Source organism: Zingiber officinale, chromosome 2A, assembly GCF_018446385.1.
Source record: "Zingiber officinale cultivar Zhangliang chromosome 2A, Zo_v1.1, whole genome shotgun sequence".
Lineage (NCBI taxonomy): Eukaryota > Viridiplantae > Streptophyta > Magnoliopsida > Zingiberales > Zingiberaceae > Zingiber > Zingiber officinale.
In genome coordinates this window covers 135,793,743-135,812,181 of record NC_055988.1, presented here as the reverse complement: position 1 = coordinate 135,812,181, position 18,439 = coordinate 135,793,743, and the positions used below count along the sequence as shown (strand labels likewise).

The window sequence follows — 18,439 nt, the reverse complement described above, 5'->3', positions numbered from 1 at the left end:
TACTAATATGAGTTGAAAGATCGAGAAGGTTTTTGTTTTATTTTTTTAATAGGCAATTCAGCCCCTCTTGCCTGCCCAACCTGTTTCAACAAGTGGTATTAGAGTCAGGACACTTCAGAAGGACTAACCGTCGATCGAAACACAAGAAATGGCCAGACCGAGAATCAACCCACCGAAGTTTGAGGGGGAATTCACGAGCTGAAAGAAAAAGATGGAGTGTGCTACTAATCTGAATTGAAAGATCGAGAAGGTTTTTGTTTTATTTTTTTTTAATAGGCAATTCACCCCCTCTTGCCGACCCAACCTGTTCCAACAAGTGGTATCAGATCTAGGACACTTCAGAAGGACTAATCGTCGACCGAAACATAAGAAATGGTCAGACCGAGCATCAACCCATTGAAGTTCGAGGGGGAATTTGTGAGTTGAAAGAAAAAGATGGAGGTATCCTTTAAAACAAATTTTGATTTACTATTAATCATGAAATTTGATTTTGTAGCACTAGAGGGCAAAGAAGAATACCAATGGATAAAGAAGGAGCAAGCTGACTTTGTGGCAAACGACAAAGCAGAGTTTCATCTGCTTAGCATCTTACCACCTTAAGAAGTCAACCGGATTGGAGCCTACGAATCAGCCAAGGAGCTCTGGGAAAAATTCCTAGAACTACACGAAGGGACTAGAGGCAAAACTCGCAAGATGGGATCTTCTCTAGAACCATATCAGTAGCCTCCAATTAGAAGAAGGCGAAACTGGTACACACATTCACTCTAGAATAAAGGAAGACATCACTGGACTCACGAATCTCGGAGAAAAAGTAACCAATCGAGATTTGCTAAGGTATGCGCTTAACGCATTCTCTAGGACCATTGAATGAGCATCATTAGTAGATGCTTATTATATCTCTAAAGATCTAGAACTAAGTACTTTAGAAGAGTTATTTTCAACTTTTGAAGTTCATAAAACGAGATGTGGAGATCTGAAAAAGGAGCCCAAACACAACATTACCTTAAAGGCAAAAATGGATGAACCAGATTCTGAATCTTCTCTTGATGATGACAAAATGTCGTTCATGGTAAGGAAATTTAAAAATTTATTTAAAACTAACAAAGTTAATAAAGTGATAGATAGAAGAAAAAAAGAAAGGTAAGGCGCTACCACTGCAATGAAGAAGGGCACGTGAAAGATAACTGTCCAAAATTGAAGAGCAAGGACAAGGACAAGAAGCCAGCCCAGACCAAGCATAGAAATCTGAAGGCAACATGGGATGAAACGTCGTCCGAATCAGAGATCGAAGAACTCGCTGGACTTGTACTAGTGGCAAGTCACCAAGAAGATGAAAACGAAGTAAGCTCATCCGAAATGAACATCGAGAGTATCGATGAAGGGGGAGCTACATCATAAGGAAGCAACACTTCAGGGGGAGCTTCAGATTATGGGATCGACAAGGTAAGTCAGGTACGGTGTCTACCTCCTGATAAATTATTTCAATTTATAAAAATGTTATCAAAATTTTTTTGTAAATTAGAAAAAGAAAATAATGAATTAAAAGAAATTTTAGCAACATCTTGTCGATTAGAAGATTTCGACAAGATAAAAATGGAAAATTAAAAATTAAAAGCAGAAATAGAAAAGTTAAAAAATCATGCATGCTCATATATTCAATAAGTTAGAAGATCTAATGGATTAAATTGCACTTTAAATACCATAAGAGTCAAATTAGAAAAATATCACAGAAATATGTTCTTAAGAAATTTTTGATTAATCCTATAGGAAGGAATCTATTTTGGGTTTCAAAATCATATTTAGGTTAATTTTTTTTTTCATGCCCTATTTTTTTAATTAAAAATTTTAAAAGTTAGACCTAGGGCTTTCAGAAAAAAAAATTAAATATTAATTTTTTTAAAAAATACTTTGTCTAGAAGTGGTTATTGTTCCAATAATCAAGAAGGTCTAGTGTCTCACCACAACATAGAAGCTAATTACTGAAATAAATGTTTAATTGACTAACTATTAAGCATCTAATTATTATAAAAATACTTTCAAATAAATTGTTTTGCATAAATTCTGTTAGAAATTAATTAGAAGTTAAATTTTTTTGAAAAATAATTTCATCACTTATTTGTAAGAAAGTTTTTAACTTTATATGAAAATTTTTATCTACCTTATATATATCTGTTAAAATTTTTTCAACAATTAAAACTATTTTTTCAAAATTCATTTATAAATCCAGATTTTTCGAAGCTTAAACTTTTATATTTTTCTGGATAAGAGTGTTTTTCCTTAGACTTTGTTTTTTTTTAAGTCATTCTATCATACCCTATTTTTAATGTGATCAAATGGGGAGAAGTGGAGATTAAGTTTAGGGGGAGGGTAATTCAATTTATTTAATTTTTGCACATTATTAAATTACAAATTTGATTACTTTGTTATTATTTGTTTTTGTTATTACCCTAACTTAACTTAGGTTGTTCACATCAAAAAAAGAGAGATTGTAAGTACCCCTAAGATAGTTTTGATGTGATCAACCAAGTTAGGTTAGGTTCTGTTGGTTTTTAACTCTTGTGTCTAAGTGTGCAGAAACTTAGGAGCACAGGAAGTCAAGTGAAAAATGCAGCTAGCGAGAAAGATGGCACGGAAGAGGGTCGACGGGCTTGGTGCAACTAAGAGACGAGGTGCCGCAGAAGAGTACGCTGGCAGACGAGAAGGAGGCGTAGTGTTTCTGAGGGACGAGAAGCTGGAGTGAAAGCTTGCTTGAAGGTCAAAAAATGGGTTCAAGTGAGCCCTATTCTGGATGGCCGAAATCACACAAGCGATTGGAGCAGCGGACGAAGTTGAACTGCCTTATGGAAGGCACCTTCCATGACTTGGGAGGCACCTTCGATGAACAGTGTGAAGGCACTTTTAATCCATGGAAGGCGCCTTCCATGAACAGTACGAAAGCGCCTTCCTAGTGACCATTAGCGAAGATGAGACTTTATCTTCACACGGATAAAATTGGCACGCTGGAGGCGCCTTCCACCTTGTTGAAGTCGCCTTCCAGCCTCAGATAGAATTTTTCAAGGGCTATAAAAAGACCCCTGAAGCTTGGAATAATTCAACAACTCTTATATTCATTTCCTAGCACATTTCTGAGTATTCAATGAGTGTAATAGGCTTCTCTTCCCACACAAAGGTGATTTTTTCAATGTTTTCCTCTGTCTTGGATTAACAACCACGTTGGTTGTAACCATGTAACTCCTTAGTGTCTTTAATTTATTTCCTTTTTATAAGTGTGCTATTAATTTGAGTTGAAAGATTAAGAAGGTTTTTGCTTTATTTTTTTTAATAGGCAATTCACCCTCTCTTTTCGGCCCAACCTGTTCCAATAACTCGAACAGGTGCCAAGCCAAGCACACTGGGCGATCTCGCACCTAGAGTTGGTCTAGGAGCCCGAACCAGAAAAGTTCATCCAGAAGCTGAGTTAGAGCACGACGACTGGCCGGCTCATGTCAACAGTCCAGGCACCCGGAGGTGGATAAACTTCGGGATGAAGTTTCGATGAGAACTCGCCACGTCAATACGGTCTAGGTGCCTAGGAGGGGCTTCATGCGTTCGGATAGGGCTATAAAAGGAGACTTTGACCAGCATCTTCAGAAGATCAAGTGCTATGACTTTCATTCTTGTTCGCTACTCCGTAAAAGCTCCTACGAAGCTGTAACGCTCCTCCGACAACTGGCCATCAAGTTCTCCTCACTTTCTTTATTGTCGATAACCTTTTTTAGTTTACTTGTACTTCATTACTGTATTATTCAAACTATTAGTGGATTACCTAATGAAAGTACTCAACGAGTGTGGGCCTTAGAGTAGGAGTCGTCGAAGACTCCGAACCAAGTAAAAAATTACTCGTGTTAGCGCGTGCTTGTCTTTTCCTTTCTCGTTTCTTTCTCCTTAACTTTTTATCCACTGTGTATTCTTGACTTTCAAAAAAGCGACGATCGCTATTCACCCCCCCCCCTCTAGTATCTTTAAGATCCAACGACTAACCCATCAAGTGTGTTCTACTAGATCAACTCATCTGGTCTTTCTTTGTCTATGTCTGATCCATTAAGATTTTACTGTAGTGTCTGATCCCATTGACCCACAGATACTTTGCTACCTAGTATTTGATCCTCCTGACCCACTAAATCTTTCCCTATTAAGTGACCTACACATTCAATGTTGGATCGAGATGCGCTAGAGGGGGGGTGAATATCGCTCGTGGCTATTTCGTACGATTCGTAAAACTATCGGAGTTAAAACACGCAGCGGAATAAAGAAACACAAACACAGAGACACAGGGGAATTTACTTCGTTCGGAGCCTAGATCGACTCCTACTCGAAGGCCCGCGATCCTTGATCGCTTTCTGTGGGCAACAACTATAAGCTCGATAAGGTTTACAAGTATGACAATTTACAGATTAATTTAAACCAGAAATCTTATACCGACAACAATGGATGAAAAGCGAAGCTCGGGGTCGTCGGTGTCAAGTCACAGCACTTCCGGGTCGTCGATTTAGCAGCACACAGCAAGAGGATCACTTGGAATGAGTTGTTCTAAGCTGCTGGTCGAAACCCTCATTTATATTGTGTTCAAGGCGCCTTTAAACCCTCTCAAGGAGCCTCTGGCCCGCCGAGTCGCACGCGTGGATTAGCACAGACCTGGTCGAATTCTATCTGGTTCAAGGCGCCTTCAGCCTCTCCAAGGCGCCTTCAACCTTCGGTCCAAGGCGCCTTGAGCTTCAATCAAGGCACCTCCAGTCTGCTGCGCTGGCTTTTCCTGGCTCGCACCCGAGGCGCCTCCATGGAGGTGCCTCGGATACTATTCATCCGAGGTTAACTTGTGCTCCTTTGGTCCTGCAAAAGTGTTAGTCCCAAACACATACCCTGCAAAACAAAGTTAGCACAAAACAACAGTAAATATGATAACATAATATTATGACAGTCTTCGGACTGTCCGGGTCTGACTTCGGATTTCCAACCAGAAATCCTAGGTCGACCCGACGCCTACTGTTCCCTCTACGGGGAACGTGTCCTCACCTACTCCACTCAGGAAATTTACCTGTTGCCAGTGCGATCCTCCAGATCGACTGGACTTTTGCTCGGTGCTCGATGCTTCCGGACTTTCTGCTGGACTTCCGCTTCCCAGCTGGTCCAATCTTTCACTTGGTTCGCGACACCAGGACTTTCCACCTTGCCCCCCCCAGGACTTTTGCCTGAAGCACTCGACTCACCAAGACTTTCCACATAGGGTTACCACCCCCTATGACTTAGGGTTACCACCCCCTAGGGTTTTCACCTTACCTAACCGCAGCTAGGACTTTTCTCCACCTAGGGTTACCACCCCCTAGGGTTTTCACCTGCCTAACCGCAGTTAGGACTTTCCTGAAACACTCATTCAACATCTTAGATAACAAATAATCTTAACTTTAAATCCCTTTGCCATTATCAAAACTTAGGTTCGATCATCGGATGCTTCCCGCACCAACATTCAACACCTACATCAGATCTATACTGTCTAATTTTAAACCCTTTGTCATACATTAAAATACAAGTTCAATTTTCTAGTACTACCTAGTCCAACAATCTTCTTTTTTTTTATGTTTAGCAATATAGTTTAAAGTTAGAAAAAAAGACTTTCTCTAAAGAATTTATAAGTATTTTTGAGAATTTCAACTTTAAATCAAAACCATAAGGTTTAGCAAACATAAACTTAAATAAGAACTCTAAAGTTTAAGTGAAACTTAAATCAAGGCTTTAAGTTGAAATTCTAACAAGCTTAAGCTTAAGTTTAAGTTTTAAGTAGCAAAAGTAACAAATTTAACTTTAAGTCTAGGTTGAACTTCTAACAAACTTAAACTTAAGTTAAGATTTAAGTACAAAAGTAACGCACTTAACTTTAAATCAAAATCTAAGTTGAAGTTCTAACAAACTCAAACATAAGTTAAGATTTAAATAACAAAAGTAGCACACTTAACTTTAAGTTTAAGTTGTGTATATCAAACTTGACGCTAGAGGGGATGAACAATATTATGAATTTAATGAGCAGATAATAATAGAAATAATTGAATAAATTAGAGTAGCACTACGAAAATAAAAATTACTTAGATTGATTAAATCAAATAAAGCAAAGCAATGTAAGTATGTAAAGGATTTAGTTAACAATTAAACATAGAAGCAGTTGATCAACCAAATCAGAAATATAGACAACATGATAGTTATGAAAACTTTTGAGATGGGAAAACCTTACAGAAAAAGAAACAAAAAAGTGAAGCACAAATACAAAAATATGGCAAACACAAAAATGAATGAAAATGTTACTTAAGTGTTGCTGATTAAAAATGAAGCACAAGTTGTAGCGTGTCGCAGCACATAAGGAAAAAAGAGTACTTAGAGAATGAGAACAAGAGTAAATTCTGTGTGGACAAGTGATTTTCAAGCTCTTTTATAGTACTCCTCCGGTCACTTGGAGACTTCCCACCTGGATAGGTGTTGACGTGACTGCAACTGTTATCCACTAGATAATGTTAATGAAGATCTCCAGTCGCTTGGAAGTCAAGTTACTCATATTTATATTGGATCTAGATATTTAGCCTTCGGCTGATTCATCTAGATTGAGTTGTCAAGCTACAACTTCCAGCTGATTTCACTTGGACTTGTTTGCCAAGCCATCAGCTCCCAGCTAACTCTACTTGAACTTGATTCACCTAGCTTCCAGCTAGGACTTTATTTGTCAAGCCTTTAGCTCCCAGCTGACTCCAATTGGACTTGATTCACCTAACACCTAGCTAGGACTTTCTTATTTAATTGCAACCAAAACTTAGCTCATGTCTGACTCTCAATCAGATCTTTAGTTGCCTTATTGCACTAGGATTTAGTCACTTCTTCACTCCCAACCATGACTTTAACACTTATTAAGTATCCTACACCTGCACACTTGACACAATCTTATTAGCTCACAATAACTGAACTTTAACCTTAGTGATACATCAAAACTTTGGATTATATATTGTGCTTCCAGCACTAATAATCTCCTATTCTTTAATAATATGAAAACTAAGTTAAAGTTAGTAAATAACAATAATAAAAAATAAGTTTAATTTTATATTCAACATATGAGAAAGAAAAATAGAGTTAGTGCTATCATTCATAAATATAATAATTAAGATATAACTCCCTCATAAGTATTGCTCCCTCTTAATCAGATAAGGATTTTAAATTGGAAAATTAACGAAATAATACAATTTTAAATTTTCTTGACTAAACCTTTGCCTTTCTTCCCTTTTTCATATATCAAAATTATTGGTGCAATCATACCCTTGCCCTGGAAGTTTCAATGTGTTGACAATTGTTTAAGTTTAGGTTAATATGTTGGGTCTAACATGCATTGTGAGTTTGCAAGAGAAGTCCTTGCAGGTCGAAAGATCGGATGCAAGGCAAGAGAAGTCCAAGATGGTTGAGGACCGGATTCTTGGCAAAAGAGTCCTTACAGGTCAGAAGACTGGATGCAAGGCAAGAAAAGGTCGAGGACCGGATTCTTGGCAAGAGAAGTTCCTGCCGTCAGAAGGTTGGATGCATGTTAATTCACCTATCAGAAATCGATTGATAAATCGATTTAGACATGGTCGTGAGGCAGAATGCCTCTGGATCGATCAGCCGATCGATTGGAAGAAAGCCAATCGATCGGTCGATCGATCGGGAAGCTTCTGCGCAAAGCACAGAATGCTTCTAGATCGATCAGCCGATCGATTGGGAGTGATCGATCTAGGAACCTTTTGTGTGAAGCACAGAAACCTCCTGAATCGATCAGCCGATCGATTGAAGTTACTCAATCGATCGGCCGATCGATTCACAGAGTCACTGCGATTTTGCGATTTCACAAGCGTGTGTCTGAATCGATTCAAGCACTGCATCAATCGATTCAAGTTCAAGTGAAGTAATCTACGCCGTTGATCTTGACGCGATGGCTTCCAACGAATACTTGTGAATCGATTCAAATATAATCTCAATCGATCCATGACGACGATTATGTGAGAAACGGCTAGTTTTCTCGAAGTTTAAAAATGTTGAAGAAGAAGGAACAGAATCAATCTTGAGAAAAATACTGTTCTATTGCTCTTGTGTGATCAATCTTTGAAGTGCTCAAGATCTCCCAAAGAATTGAAGATCAAGCTCTCCATCTCCCCACGTTTTCAAGTTTCACGTCACAAGGAAGAAGCATTTTAAGTTTGTAATCCTTCTTTTCTTCTTCATTATAGTGAGTGTGATCTTTTCTCTTCGAAAGGGAGGCTTGTAAGTCTTGTAAGATTTCTCCACCTTCGGTGTTAGTCCGAGAAGAAGAAGTTTGATAGTGGAAGGGTGACGGTGGTGTGGATCCTTGGACTAGTCACCTCCTTGAGGAGGTGGATACCAAGTAAATACAAGAGTTAGCATTGCCTTCAAGTGTCCGCTGCAAAAGATTAAATTGATCAAGAAAATAAAGTGAGTCATTCACCCCCCTCCCTCTCCCTTCCTCTAACTCAACCGATCCTAACAAAAATGAGTTAATATGTAGAAATAGAGTAAATAATAACTCAAGGCATATAGTCAATTGAAATATTACAAAATTAACTAAATAAAGTAGCTATATAAGATGACTAATTTGTAATGAGATAAGTCAACTATAAAATAGAATTAAAGTCAAACCGTCAAAGAGTTAAATAAAGCAAACTGCAAGTCAAACTAAAAATCCAGCATAGTCAAAAGTAAACTCAACTGGAAAATAGAATTCAAATTAAAATCATAGGTCAAAGAGTTAAATAAAGTAAATTGCAAGTCAAACTAAAACAGTTATAAGTCCAATAAATAATTATAAGTCCAATAAAAATCAACTACAAGTCCAAAAAAAAAAATAAATAAATAAGTTCTCACGTCTTTCTATATTTTTTAAACACAAACAAATTATCCTTTAGTGTATTTGTGAGATATTAACTATTTAGATGTATATGCAGTTTCATAGGGTCTAAGCTAAGTCCATTTTATACATAAAAATAAAGCAAAATATTGATAATTATATAGTATTAAGAGAAAATAGTTTTTTAAATATTTATTTGAAAGTCAGAAAGAAAGACATGTGAACATGGTTTCATTCAATCCTAGTCTAAATAGATCTAAAAGTTAGCTCACCCTAAGTTGAAGTTCTAGCCGATTTTAATTTAGAAATTGAGTTTACATGGCAAGCATTGACATTAATCACATGTATATGTTGTTAGGTACCCAATAGCATTTATTCTCTACTTGATTAACTAAGTATGACTTGGGAACCATGCAATTTTACTTCTAACATTTCTCTTAACTAAGGTAAAATAAGAAACATGATTTTGATTCAAGCTAAACCCAAGTCTAGTCTTGTTATATTCAGCTCGTCTAGCTCCAAGAATCATATTCAAATATTTAGAACCAGACGTGAACTTGCTCAACATAGACTATAACTCACTAACTTAGTTTTCCAAATTAGAGTCTTTTCCTCGAGCTTTGACACCTAAGTTGACGTTCCAACTTGACTAACCTGAGTCAATGAGTCTAAATTAGTCAATTCCTTAAGGTCTTTGACCTCCTTAAGTAAAGTCTTAACCTTAGACTTGTATTTAGTTAGGGTCTTAGCCAAATAAAAAATAGTAGCATACAATTTTTCAGTGAGTGGATCTGTTATCTCATCAGCTAACTCATTTGAGTCACAAATTTAACTTAAGTTTGATGCTAAATTATATTTTGACTCAGACTCTGAACTTGATGTTTCTTTAATTGTTGTTAGTTCTAGTAGATTGACTTGTTATGAGTTTGATTCAGATTCTGAAAATGATTCCTCCCAAGTTGCCTTTAGAGCTTTTTTTCTTCTTCCTTTTTTTAGGTTCATTTTTATTTTCTTCTAGTAGATGACAATCGATTTTGAAGTAACTCTTCTTCTTGCATCAAACATTTGTCGGATCGTTCCTAGAAATTTCCTTTTTCACAAATCTCCAAGTAAACTTCTTTCGTAGGATCATCCTTTTAACCAAGTGTGTGACTTCTGAAAAAAAAGACCATCTTCATCAAATGTTGATCCAGACTCAGTCTCTTCTTTGGGTTTGGATTTAGACTTAGATTTTCTTGCAATCAAAGTTATACTCTTCTCTTTTTGATCAATATTAGTTTGTTCACAGAGTTCAAAATCACAAAAAAAATCATCTAATTTAATAATAAGCATATCCTTGGATACTTTGTATGCATCAACCATTGATGCCCACAAAGTGGTCTTTGGAAATGTCATAAGTACCTGATCAAGTTGTAATTTTTGACTTGTTCGCCGATTGTGTGGATGTCATTTAGGATTTCTTTGAAGCGGTTGTGCAGTTAACTTACCAACTCATTTTCTTTAATTTGGATGCTTTGGAGATGACCTAGTAGTAAATCCTTGTTAGTAGTTCCTGAGTTAGGTAAACCTCTGTGCAATTTAATCAATTTTTCTAGAGCTGCTTAGCGCTGCTGAACGATCCAACTGTACTAAGTTGTTCTTGAGTTAGCCCGCATTACAATCTAGTTGTGGCTCTAGTATTGGCTTGATCCTTTCTTTTATTGTCAGTTGACCAGCTTTCAAAGTGAACTAGGTGTTGTCTGAATTTATAGGCAGCTCAAAGCCTATCTTTATTATAAGATAATTCTCAATATCATTCATGAGATAATATTTATTCTCCTCTTCCAATAAGAGAAATTATCACCATTGAAGAGACGAGGGTGGATTGTGTTGCATCCTTCCTGCAGAGATATTTTTCCAAGATTCCTATAAACCTTGGGTTAGTACAACAATAATATATCACACAAAATTTATTCAAGTTATATTAAGGTCTAGGATAGGATAGGATATGAGTTTGGTTTGGATTTGATATGGTTGTAATTAGGGTTTGGATTTGAGTTCGGACTAGGCTTAGATTATTAATCAATTTTAATTGTTTGTTCCATCTCAAAACACAAAGTTCGCCCTTTGTTAGATTCAGGTTTTTCTTTAGGCTAGTTGAGTAAGAGTTTATGAAATTAGCTTCTAGGTAGTGGTGATACATAGGGGTCTTCTTGATCGGAACAATGACTACTTCCTAAGATAAAACTAACTTAAGAATCTAGTGCTAAATCAACTTTAATACAATACCTTGATCTAACTGGTTTAGAGTGAGGTGAGTTAGCTTCAACTAGTTTCACATGACTAGATGCACCAGGTAAGGTACTCCTTACCCAACCTAGATATGCATCTAACCAAACTTTCCTAGTGTACTATCAGCTCAATCGACATTGATACCAAATTGTAGAATCAAACTCGATGTTCGAGTGGGGTGAATAGCGTACAAATTTAATAAGCATATAATAACAGAAATAATTGAATCAATTAGAGTGGCATAGTGAAAATAAAAATTACTTAGATTGATTTAATTAAGTAAAACAAAACAATGTAAGTATTCAAAGGATTTAGCTAACAATTAAATATGCAAACAGTTGATCATCAAAATCATAAATGTAGACGCGCACAATAATTATAAAAATGTGATCCTTATTTCTATTTTTTTTTCCTTTCCAAAAAGCCTTTGGAGGTGGGAAAACTTTACAGAAAATAAATCTAAAAAGTTATGCGTAAATGCAAAAATATGACAAACACAAAATTGATCAAAATGTTGTCAAGTGTTGTCGATCAGAAATGAAGTTCAAGTTGCAGCTTGTTATAGAACAGAAGCTGAAAGAGCACTTAGAGTATTAGAACAAGAGTGAATTTTGTGTAGATGAGTGAATTTCAAGCTCTGCCTCAAAACTCTTTTTATAGTACTTCTCCGATCGCCTAGAGACTTCCTGGTCGCCTAGAACCTTCCTAGTCACCTAGATAGGTACTGATGTGACTGCAACTATTATACGCTAGATAATGTTAACAAAACTCTCCAATTGCTTGGAAGCCCTCCAGTCATCTTGACCAGACTTGCTCGGATTGTTGATAATGTCATCTCTCGGTCACCAGGAAGTTGCTCTGGTTGCCCATATCCTCTTGTGGCCTAGATCTGATGGATCCTCCGAAATCCTTCGTCGAGAGTTATCACCAGTTAGTCCCTCTGAACTCCCTCTAGTAGCATGGAATGATTGAACCTTGCTTCTTTGCGGTGGTTACACATAATGAGTGAGATAAAAAGTGTAAAGTTGCTCACACTTACATTAGGTCTAGATGTTCAGCTTCCAGCTGGCTTATCTAGACTATGTTAACAAGCTACAACTCCCAATTGATTCTACTTAGACTTGTTTGTTAAGCCTTCAACTCCTAGCTAGCTTTACTTGGACTTGATTCACCTAGCTTCTAGCTAGGGCTTTGTCTGTCGGGCCTTCAACTCTCAACTGACTCCACTTGAACTTGATTCACCTAGCAATCGACTAGGACTTTCTTGCTTGATTCCAACCAAGACTTAGCTCATGCCTAACTCCCAATCAAGTCTTCAGTTGTCTAGCTCCCAACCAGAAGTTTAACACTTGTCAAGTAACCTGCACTTGTACACTTGACACAATCTTGTTATATCACAACTAACATATTTTTAACCTTGGTCATACATCAAAACTTTAGGTTACATGTGCTCATAGCACCAACAAGTTGAACTTCTAAAAAACTTAAACTTAAGTTAAGCTTTAAGTAAAAGTAACAAATTTAACTCTAAGTCTAAATTTAACTTTCAACTTTCTCTCAACTCAAACTTTAAACCCAACCCCCCCCCTTTCGCGACGCCGTCACCACAACATCCAGTAAAATAGGGATCAAAGCATTATTCATGATAAATGCATGTTAAGAATCTTTTATAGAAATATTTAAAAGTGAATTTTGAAAGATATTTTGAAATAATTTTTAAAATAGTAATTCATCTAAATTATGGTCCTTAATCAAATGTCTAACCCTTTTAAAACTTAATTAATCATTAATTGATTATTAAGTTTAGGTAAGAATTAGTCACCATAGTGATCAATTATTTTTATACCCCTTTATTCATTTCAATGCACTATGGTCTACATTTGAAACCATGGGTCAAGTCCTAATATCTCATGCTCATCTACCCCTTGTGTTTGTTTATTCCGTTGATCATCTATATGTCCTTCTTTATGGCATATAGATTTTTTTTCCAAACAACTTCATTTCTCCTCTTATTTTTCTTAATTCTTGCATTAAATTTGGGTTCTTGTGCATATTAGTTATAGAACGAAAATGTCTCCTTCAATGCTACAAATTCCATTCTAATTTTTGACTTTCAATCATCAACAACTTGGGAATGTATAGCTGATCATCTTACCACATTTTCTTCCATTGTTGGGGAATGCCAGATTCAGAAAATCGATGCACATGAGTGCAAAGAAATTGAGAAAAAAAACATTTGGAGCGCATTGGTACCTGTACTTAGATTATGGATAGGCGTCGATGAGGGAACAAATGAGAGAGCGCTGACGTTGGACGAGCGAAGGCTACAAGGTAATGATATAGCTGGAAAATGCTGCAACTCTTCCACGCCAGTGAACAATAATGGTGGCAATTATCTTGGTGGTGAATTGGATGAGTAATAGATTGATGGTGAGGGAAGAACAAATGGTAGACTTACTTGGCGGCAGCAAGGAACCGGCGGTGATTGCAACAAGGGAACGGGCGGCGACAGCGAGGGAGTGGCAGCAAGGAATGGGCAGCGGTGACAATGAGGGAATGGACGACAGTAATAGCGAGGAATGGATGACTACCACAGTGAGGGAACGACGATGGCAGTGAGGGAGTGGTGGCGGCAGCGAAGTACATGCAGTGAGGGAAGAGCTGGAGAGGGAGCAGCGGTGATGGAGAGGGAAGAAAGGAGAGGGACCGGTGGAGAGGTGTGGGAGTGGGGCAATGGAGAGGACTTTAGGGTTTAGAGAAAATTGAGAAGCGGGGTGAGCAAACGAAGCAAGAGGTTGGAAGTCACAAGGCTGAGGGATTAAAAAAAAAAAGAGTGGCATATGCCAACTCAGCCCATTGCCTACGGTTGTCCGTAACGAGTGTGTAGGATAACATTTATATATTTATATATTGAGAGAAAAAAAAATATCTTGCACACTCTTACGTGAGAGACCAAGGGTGACATTTGACGTGGCCATTTGACATGATCAAAATCTAAATTTTTTAATCCCTTTTTCATCTGCTTGTAACTCTCTTCTCTCTCCTGCATATAAGATGTCTCTTTCCTCTCTCCTGTATGCAAGGTGATGTTGATTTTTAGAAACCAACACCAAAGTGTAGCTGGTTTTAAAGATCAGCTCTAACGTGCTGGTCTGTAAAGACTAGCACAAGCACGTTGTGCTGATTAGTACAAACCAGCACCAGCACCAACTGTGGTTTGTACAAACCAGTACCAGTGCAAATCAGCACCAACAGCAATACTGATTTTGTAATCAACTTCAACGTTGGTGTTGATTTATACAAACCAATATCAATATTGGAGTTGGTTTGTATAAACCAGCTGCAATGTGCTGGTAATGATCATTAAAGACCAATACGTTGGAGCTAGTCTTTAAAGAATAACTCTGTATTGGTATATATATATATATATATATATATATATATATATATATATATATATATATATATATATATATATATATATATATATATGAGAATTTGATATTTTGGCTAATCAACTTTAAAGAATAAAAATTAAAAGACTATCAAGTAAAATGCACGCTTTCACCTCCATGTTTTGTTTTACACTTCACTGACAAAGCACAAAACCTTGCCTCTGAAAATATAAAGCCGAAACGGAAAGTGACCTGCAGAGATTCCTGAGGAAACAAGGAAACCGCGTTTGGTCGATTCCTACTTCGTAAATGGCGCCATTTGGCCGTCAGTTCGCACAGGGATAAACAAGAACCCTTCCTTTTTCTTTCATTAATGAGATTTCCCATCCACACTTCTCTTCACTTTTTGTCCTGTTCTTATCCCCCATCTCCTCCTTTACTTCTCCTCAAATAAAGCTCTGGTTGCCTCCTCACGATTGATTCGGCTTGAGTAATACAGGACTGAAGCCATGGGAATCTTTATTGATTCCTGTTGGTTCATCTTTAGCACTTGTTTAATTTGGCTGTTCAGCTTCTTAGCCATGCGCTTCTTACGGTAACAACGTGTATGGTTTCTGCAACTTGTTTATTATTTTGCAAGTTATTGGACTAATTTTTCTTTTCCATTGCCCGCTCGCAGACCCAGGAAAGGAAATCATTTTAAGCGAGAAAATGGTTTGATGGAGAAGGAAATCACTGATTCAATTGTTAGAAATGACGAATCCGTTGTGGAGGAAGAGGCATCGACACTCTGTTTCAAGTTTCAGTATCAGTTTTCCGATCAACAGGAGCTGCAGCAGCAGCCTGCCTCGGAAGACAAGTCAAAGGATCAGCTTCATGGAGGCATCGACCAAGAGGAATTTCTCATGAAGGATGACAAGTCGACAAATTTCATGGAGATTTTATCCAGTGATGGTCATTCGAGTCTGAGTTCTGAGGCTGAGAAGTTTCTGAACATTGAGGATCTAGACGAAAAGAAGTTATCAGAGTTGAAGGCTAAGAGAACAAATAAAGCAACAGTGTTTCGGACAAAGTTTTCTTGCTCCAACTTAGAAGCTGAATCCATTTGTGCACTGACTGATTCTAATTCTGTAACGTCCAAAGGTTTGCAAAAACCATGTTTGATCACAAGCAGTCGCGGTAGTGTGCACTCGGATGAAGACGAGCAGTTTCTGAAGCACAAGACTTCAGAAGAACCTGTTTCCTCAGGTAAATTTACAAGAACCTTTCGAGGAAGACTGTTTTTTGAGGACTTTTCAGGCTTCAACTCGGAGACTGATTCCTTGAGTGCAAGTGACGGCTATTCTGTCAAGGAGCTAGCTCTAGATTCAGATAGTAATGGCTTCTTTTCAGATAGCGATTCTGACGAGTATGTGCCGCAAGAAGATGTTATTAAAGTTCATGGAGAACTACTCTTTGCTGATTCTACAAGTCTGGAAGAATCCCAGCTACAGCCTATTCATAATTCTGAGGCGGAAACTGTTGCAGCAGATGATTTGTTTTCTTCTTTGATCAAGAATCAGATCATGTCAACAGAAAACCAACCGGATTGCGAGTCTGATTCCAGGAAGGTCGTCATCAATCAAGTACATGATGATGAATCAATTCCAGCTCAAAAGCAAGAAGGATCAGAACTGGCGAATGTGAATTCCTGTGATGATGATGATGATGATGAGCAGCATGAAACTGAAGTGAAACAAAACACAAGCAAAAGAGATGATGATGATACTGATGGTGTTGATGGCACAGTCTCCGAAAGTTCTACCTTTTTTGAACTCCCTCTGGATAGCCTTGTTGGAACAATTTCTAGCGCAGATGAAGAATGGGATAAATTTGATAAGGAAGTCGGAAGGGAAGAGAAAGTATCACAGGATAGATTGGGGGGAAAAGAAACTGAACCAGTTGTTGCTCTGGATGATGAAGAGTACAACGAGTTGGAGACCCTCTGGGAACATGAGAATCTGATAGAGCAGCTCAAAATGGAACTGAGAAAAGCCAGGCTGCCAACGATCTTAGAAGAATCAGTAGCCCCTAAAGTAGTCGAGGATCTTAAGCCATGGAAGATCAACAACAAATTTCTGCACAAAGATCCTATGGAAGAGCTTCATGAGTTCCACAATTGTTATAGAGAGAGGATGAGGAAGTTTGACATCTTGAACTTACAGAAGGTGAACACAATAGGTTAGTCTAATGTCTTTAATATTTTTGAAGTAGTTGAATGAAATATCTCATGTCATTCATTGCCTCCATTGTGTTTGTTTCTGCTAGGATTTCTCGATCTGAAGGATTCCGGTCGATCGATGAGATCTAAAAGGTTGATGGTTCCTTCTATCAAATCCATACTACTTCAGAATTTATGGTCTTGCAATCTTCAGACGGATATAGATCCTACCCATAAGTTGATCAAGGAGGTGAAGAATGATTTGGAACTTGTTTATGTTGGGCAAATATGCCTATCATGGGAATTCTTGCGCTGGCAGTATGAAAAGGCTCGAGAGCTTCCCGAGTTTGAGCATCAGTACAATCATGTGGCTGATGAGCTCCAACAATTTCAAGTGATCCTGCAAAGGTTCATTGAGGATGAGTCTTTGGAAGGATCGAGATTGCCAAATTACATCAAAGGTCGATCCCTCGTTAAGAATCTTCTCCAAGTTCCACAAGTAAGAGGTAAGGCAAGATCTAGGAGGGTCATTGATAGTTCACCATTCTTTTAGTAGTTCGATATAACGAGTACAAAAACAACAAAGTGACGCGTATTCATTCTATCGCAGAGGATACCTTGAAGGAGAAGTTGGAGGATAAAAGCAAGGGAAATTTTGTTGTTACAATTGAAACTCTTGAAGACATCATGGAGGAGTCAATTAGGATCTTCTGGGAGTTTGTGAAGGCAGACAAGGATGAAACTCCTGGGTTTTTGAAAGTTTTAATGGGAGCTCATGCTGAACTTGAAGATCCTACAGACTCTAAGCTCATGGAAGATATCCAAATCAATTTGGACAAGGTAGCCGGCAAAGTCTAGTAGATGCATTTCATTCTATTTATGATCTGATTGTTGTTCCTGCTGTTTGTTGTGGCGCAGAAAGAGAAGCGACTAAAAGACATTTTACGAACTGGGAATTGCCTTGTGAAGAAGTTCAAGAAGCCTAAAGATGACAGATCCAATCAAGAACTCTTCTTTTCTCAAGTTGACTTGAAGTTGGTAGCAAGAGTAATGCGAATGTCTAGAATTACGACTGAACAGTTGGTATGGTGTCATGCAAAGTTGAACAACATCAGATTTATAGAAGCAAAAGTTCACAGGGAGAATTCATTTTTGCTCTTCCCTGCCTGAGTTTGTCACTTTGTTCTACTTATACATCTACACAAAAGCATATGTAGCAGAAGTAGGCCCATCGAAAATGTTTTCAGAAATGAATGTACAGTTGGGACTGATGATCCATTACATGTACAACTCCACAATAGAATTTTAGATGTAGAGATGTTTTCGAAAACAAAAGGCAAGTTCAGGTAATTGTTTCGAGTTACAGTCTGAATTATATACTTTGGGTTTGGTATTCTTACCTTTTCTATAGAACTTTTGAGATTGAGTCTTATTGATTTGTTATTGTTTTGGGTCCTGCATAGAGCAGAAGCTGAGTGACTAATGTCATTCTACCGAAAGAATGATAGACATGTAGAGGTAACACAAGCCAGAAGTTCCAAAAATTAGGATGGCAAACCAAATGAAAATAACATAATGGTCAATAGGATCAAACATATTGGATACTCAGCCCCCTTTGATCCATTGAACTCCTCACTTGCCTGTCGAAGCATACACATTTGAGAGCAA

The 18,439-nt window shown here is 37.7% G+C and overlaps 1 protein-coding gene across 2 annotated transcripts; it reads left to right on the top strand.

Annotated features, from left to right (window-relative positions):
- Positions 1-14,937: 14,937 nt before the first annotated feature.
- On the top strand, positions 14,938-18,166 carry LOC122042396. Of its 2 annotated transcripts, none has more exons than XM_042602500.1 (5): positions 14,938-15,166; positions 15,251-16,791; positions 16,879-17,277; positions 17,382-17,611; positions 17,690-18,166. In XM_042602500.1, exons 1-5 carry the CDS (start codon positions 15,081-15,083, stop codon positions 17,939-17,941), a joined length of 2,508 nt encoding a protein of 835 aa, XP_042458434.1. In that variant the 5' UTR covers positions 14,938-15,080; the 3' UTR covers positions 17,942-18,166. The 2 variants fall into 2 exon arrangements, with proteins under 2 accessions (XP_042458434.1, XP_042458435.1); XM_042602501.1 differs by having other exon boundaries at positions 14,938-15,176.
- The last annotated feature ends 273 nt before the right edge of the window (positions 18,167-18,439 follow it).

Excerpts from the sequence above, each read along its gene's own strand:
- LOC122042396 (XM_042602500.1), top strand. The coding sequence starts at position 15,081 with ATGGGAATCTTTATTGATTCCTGTTGGTTCATCTTTAGCACTTGTTTA. Across the intron at positions 15,167-15,250 it reads TTAGCCATGCGCTTCTTACG|ACCCAGGAAAGGAAATCATT; the intron begins GTAACAACGTGT and ends GCCCGCTCGCAG. Across the intron at positions 16,792-16,878 it reads ACAGAAGGTGAACACAATAG|GATTTCTCGATCTGAAGGAT; the intron begins GTTAGTCTAATG and ends TGTTTCTGCTAG.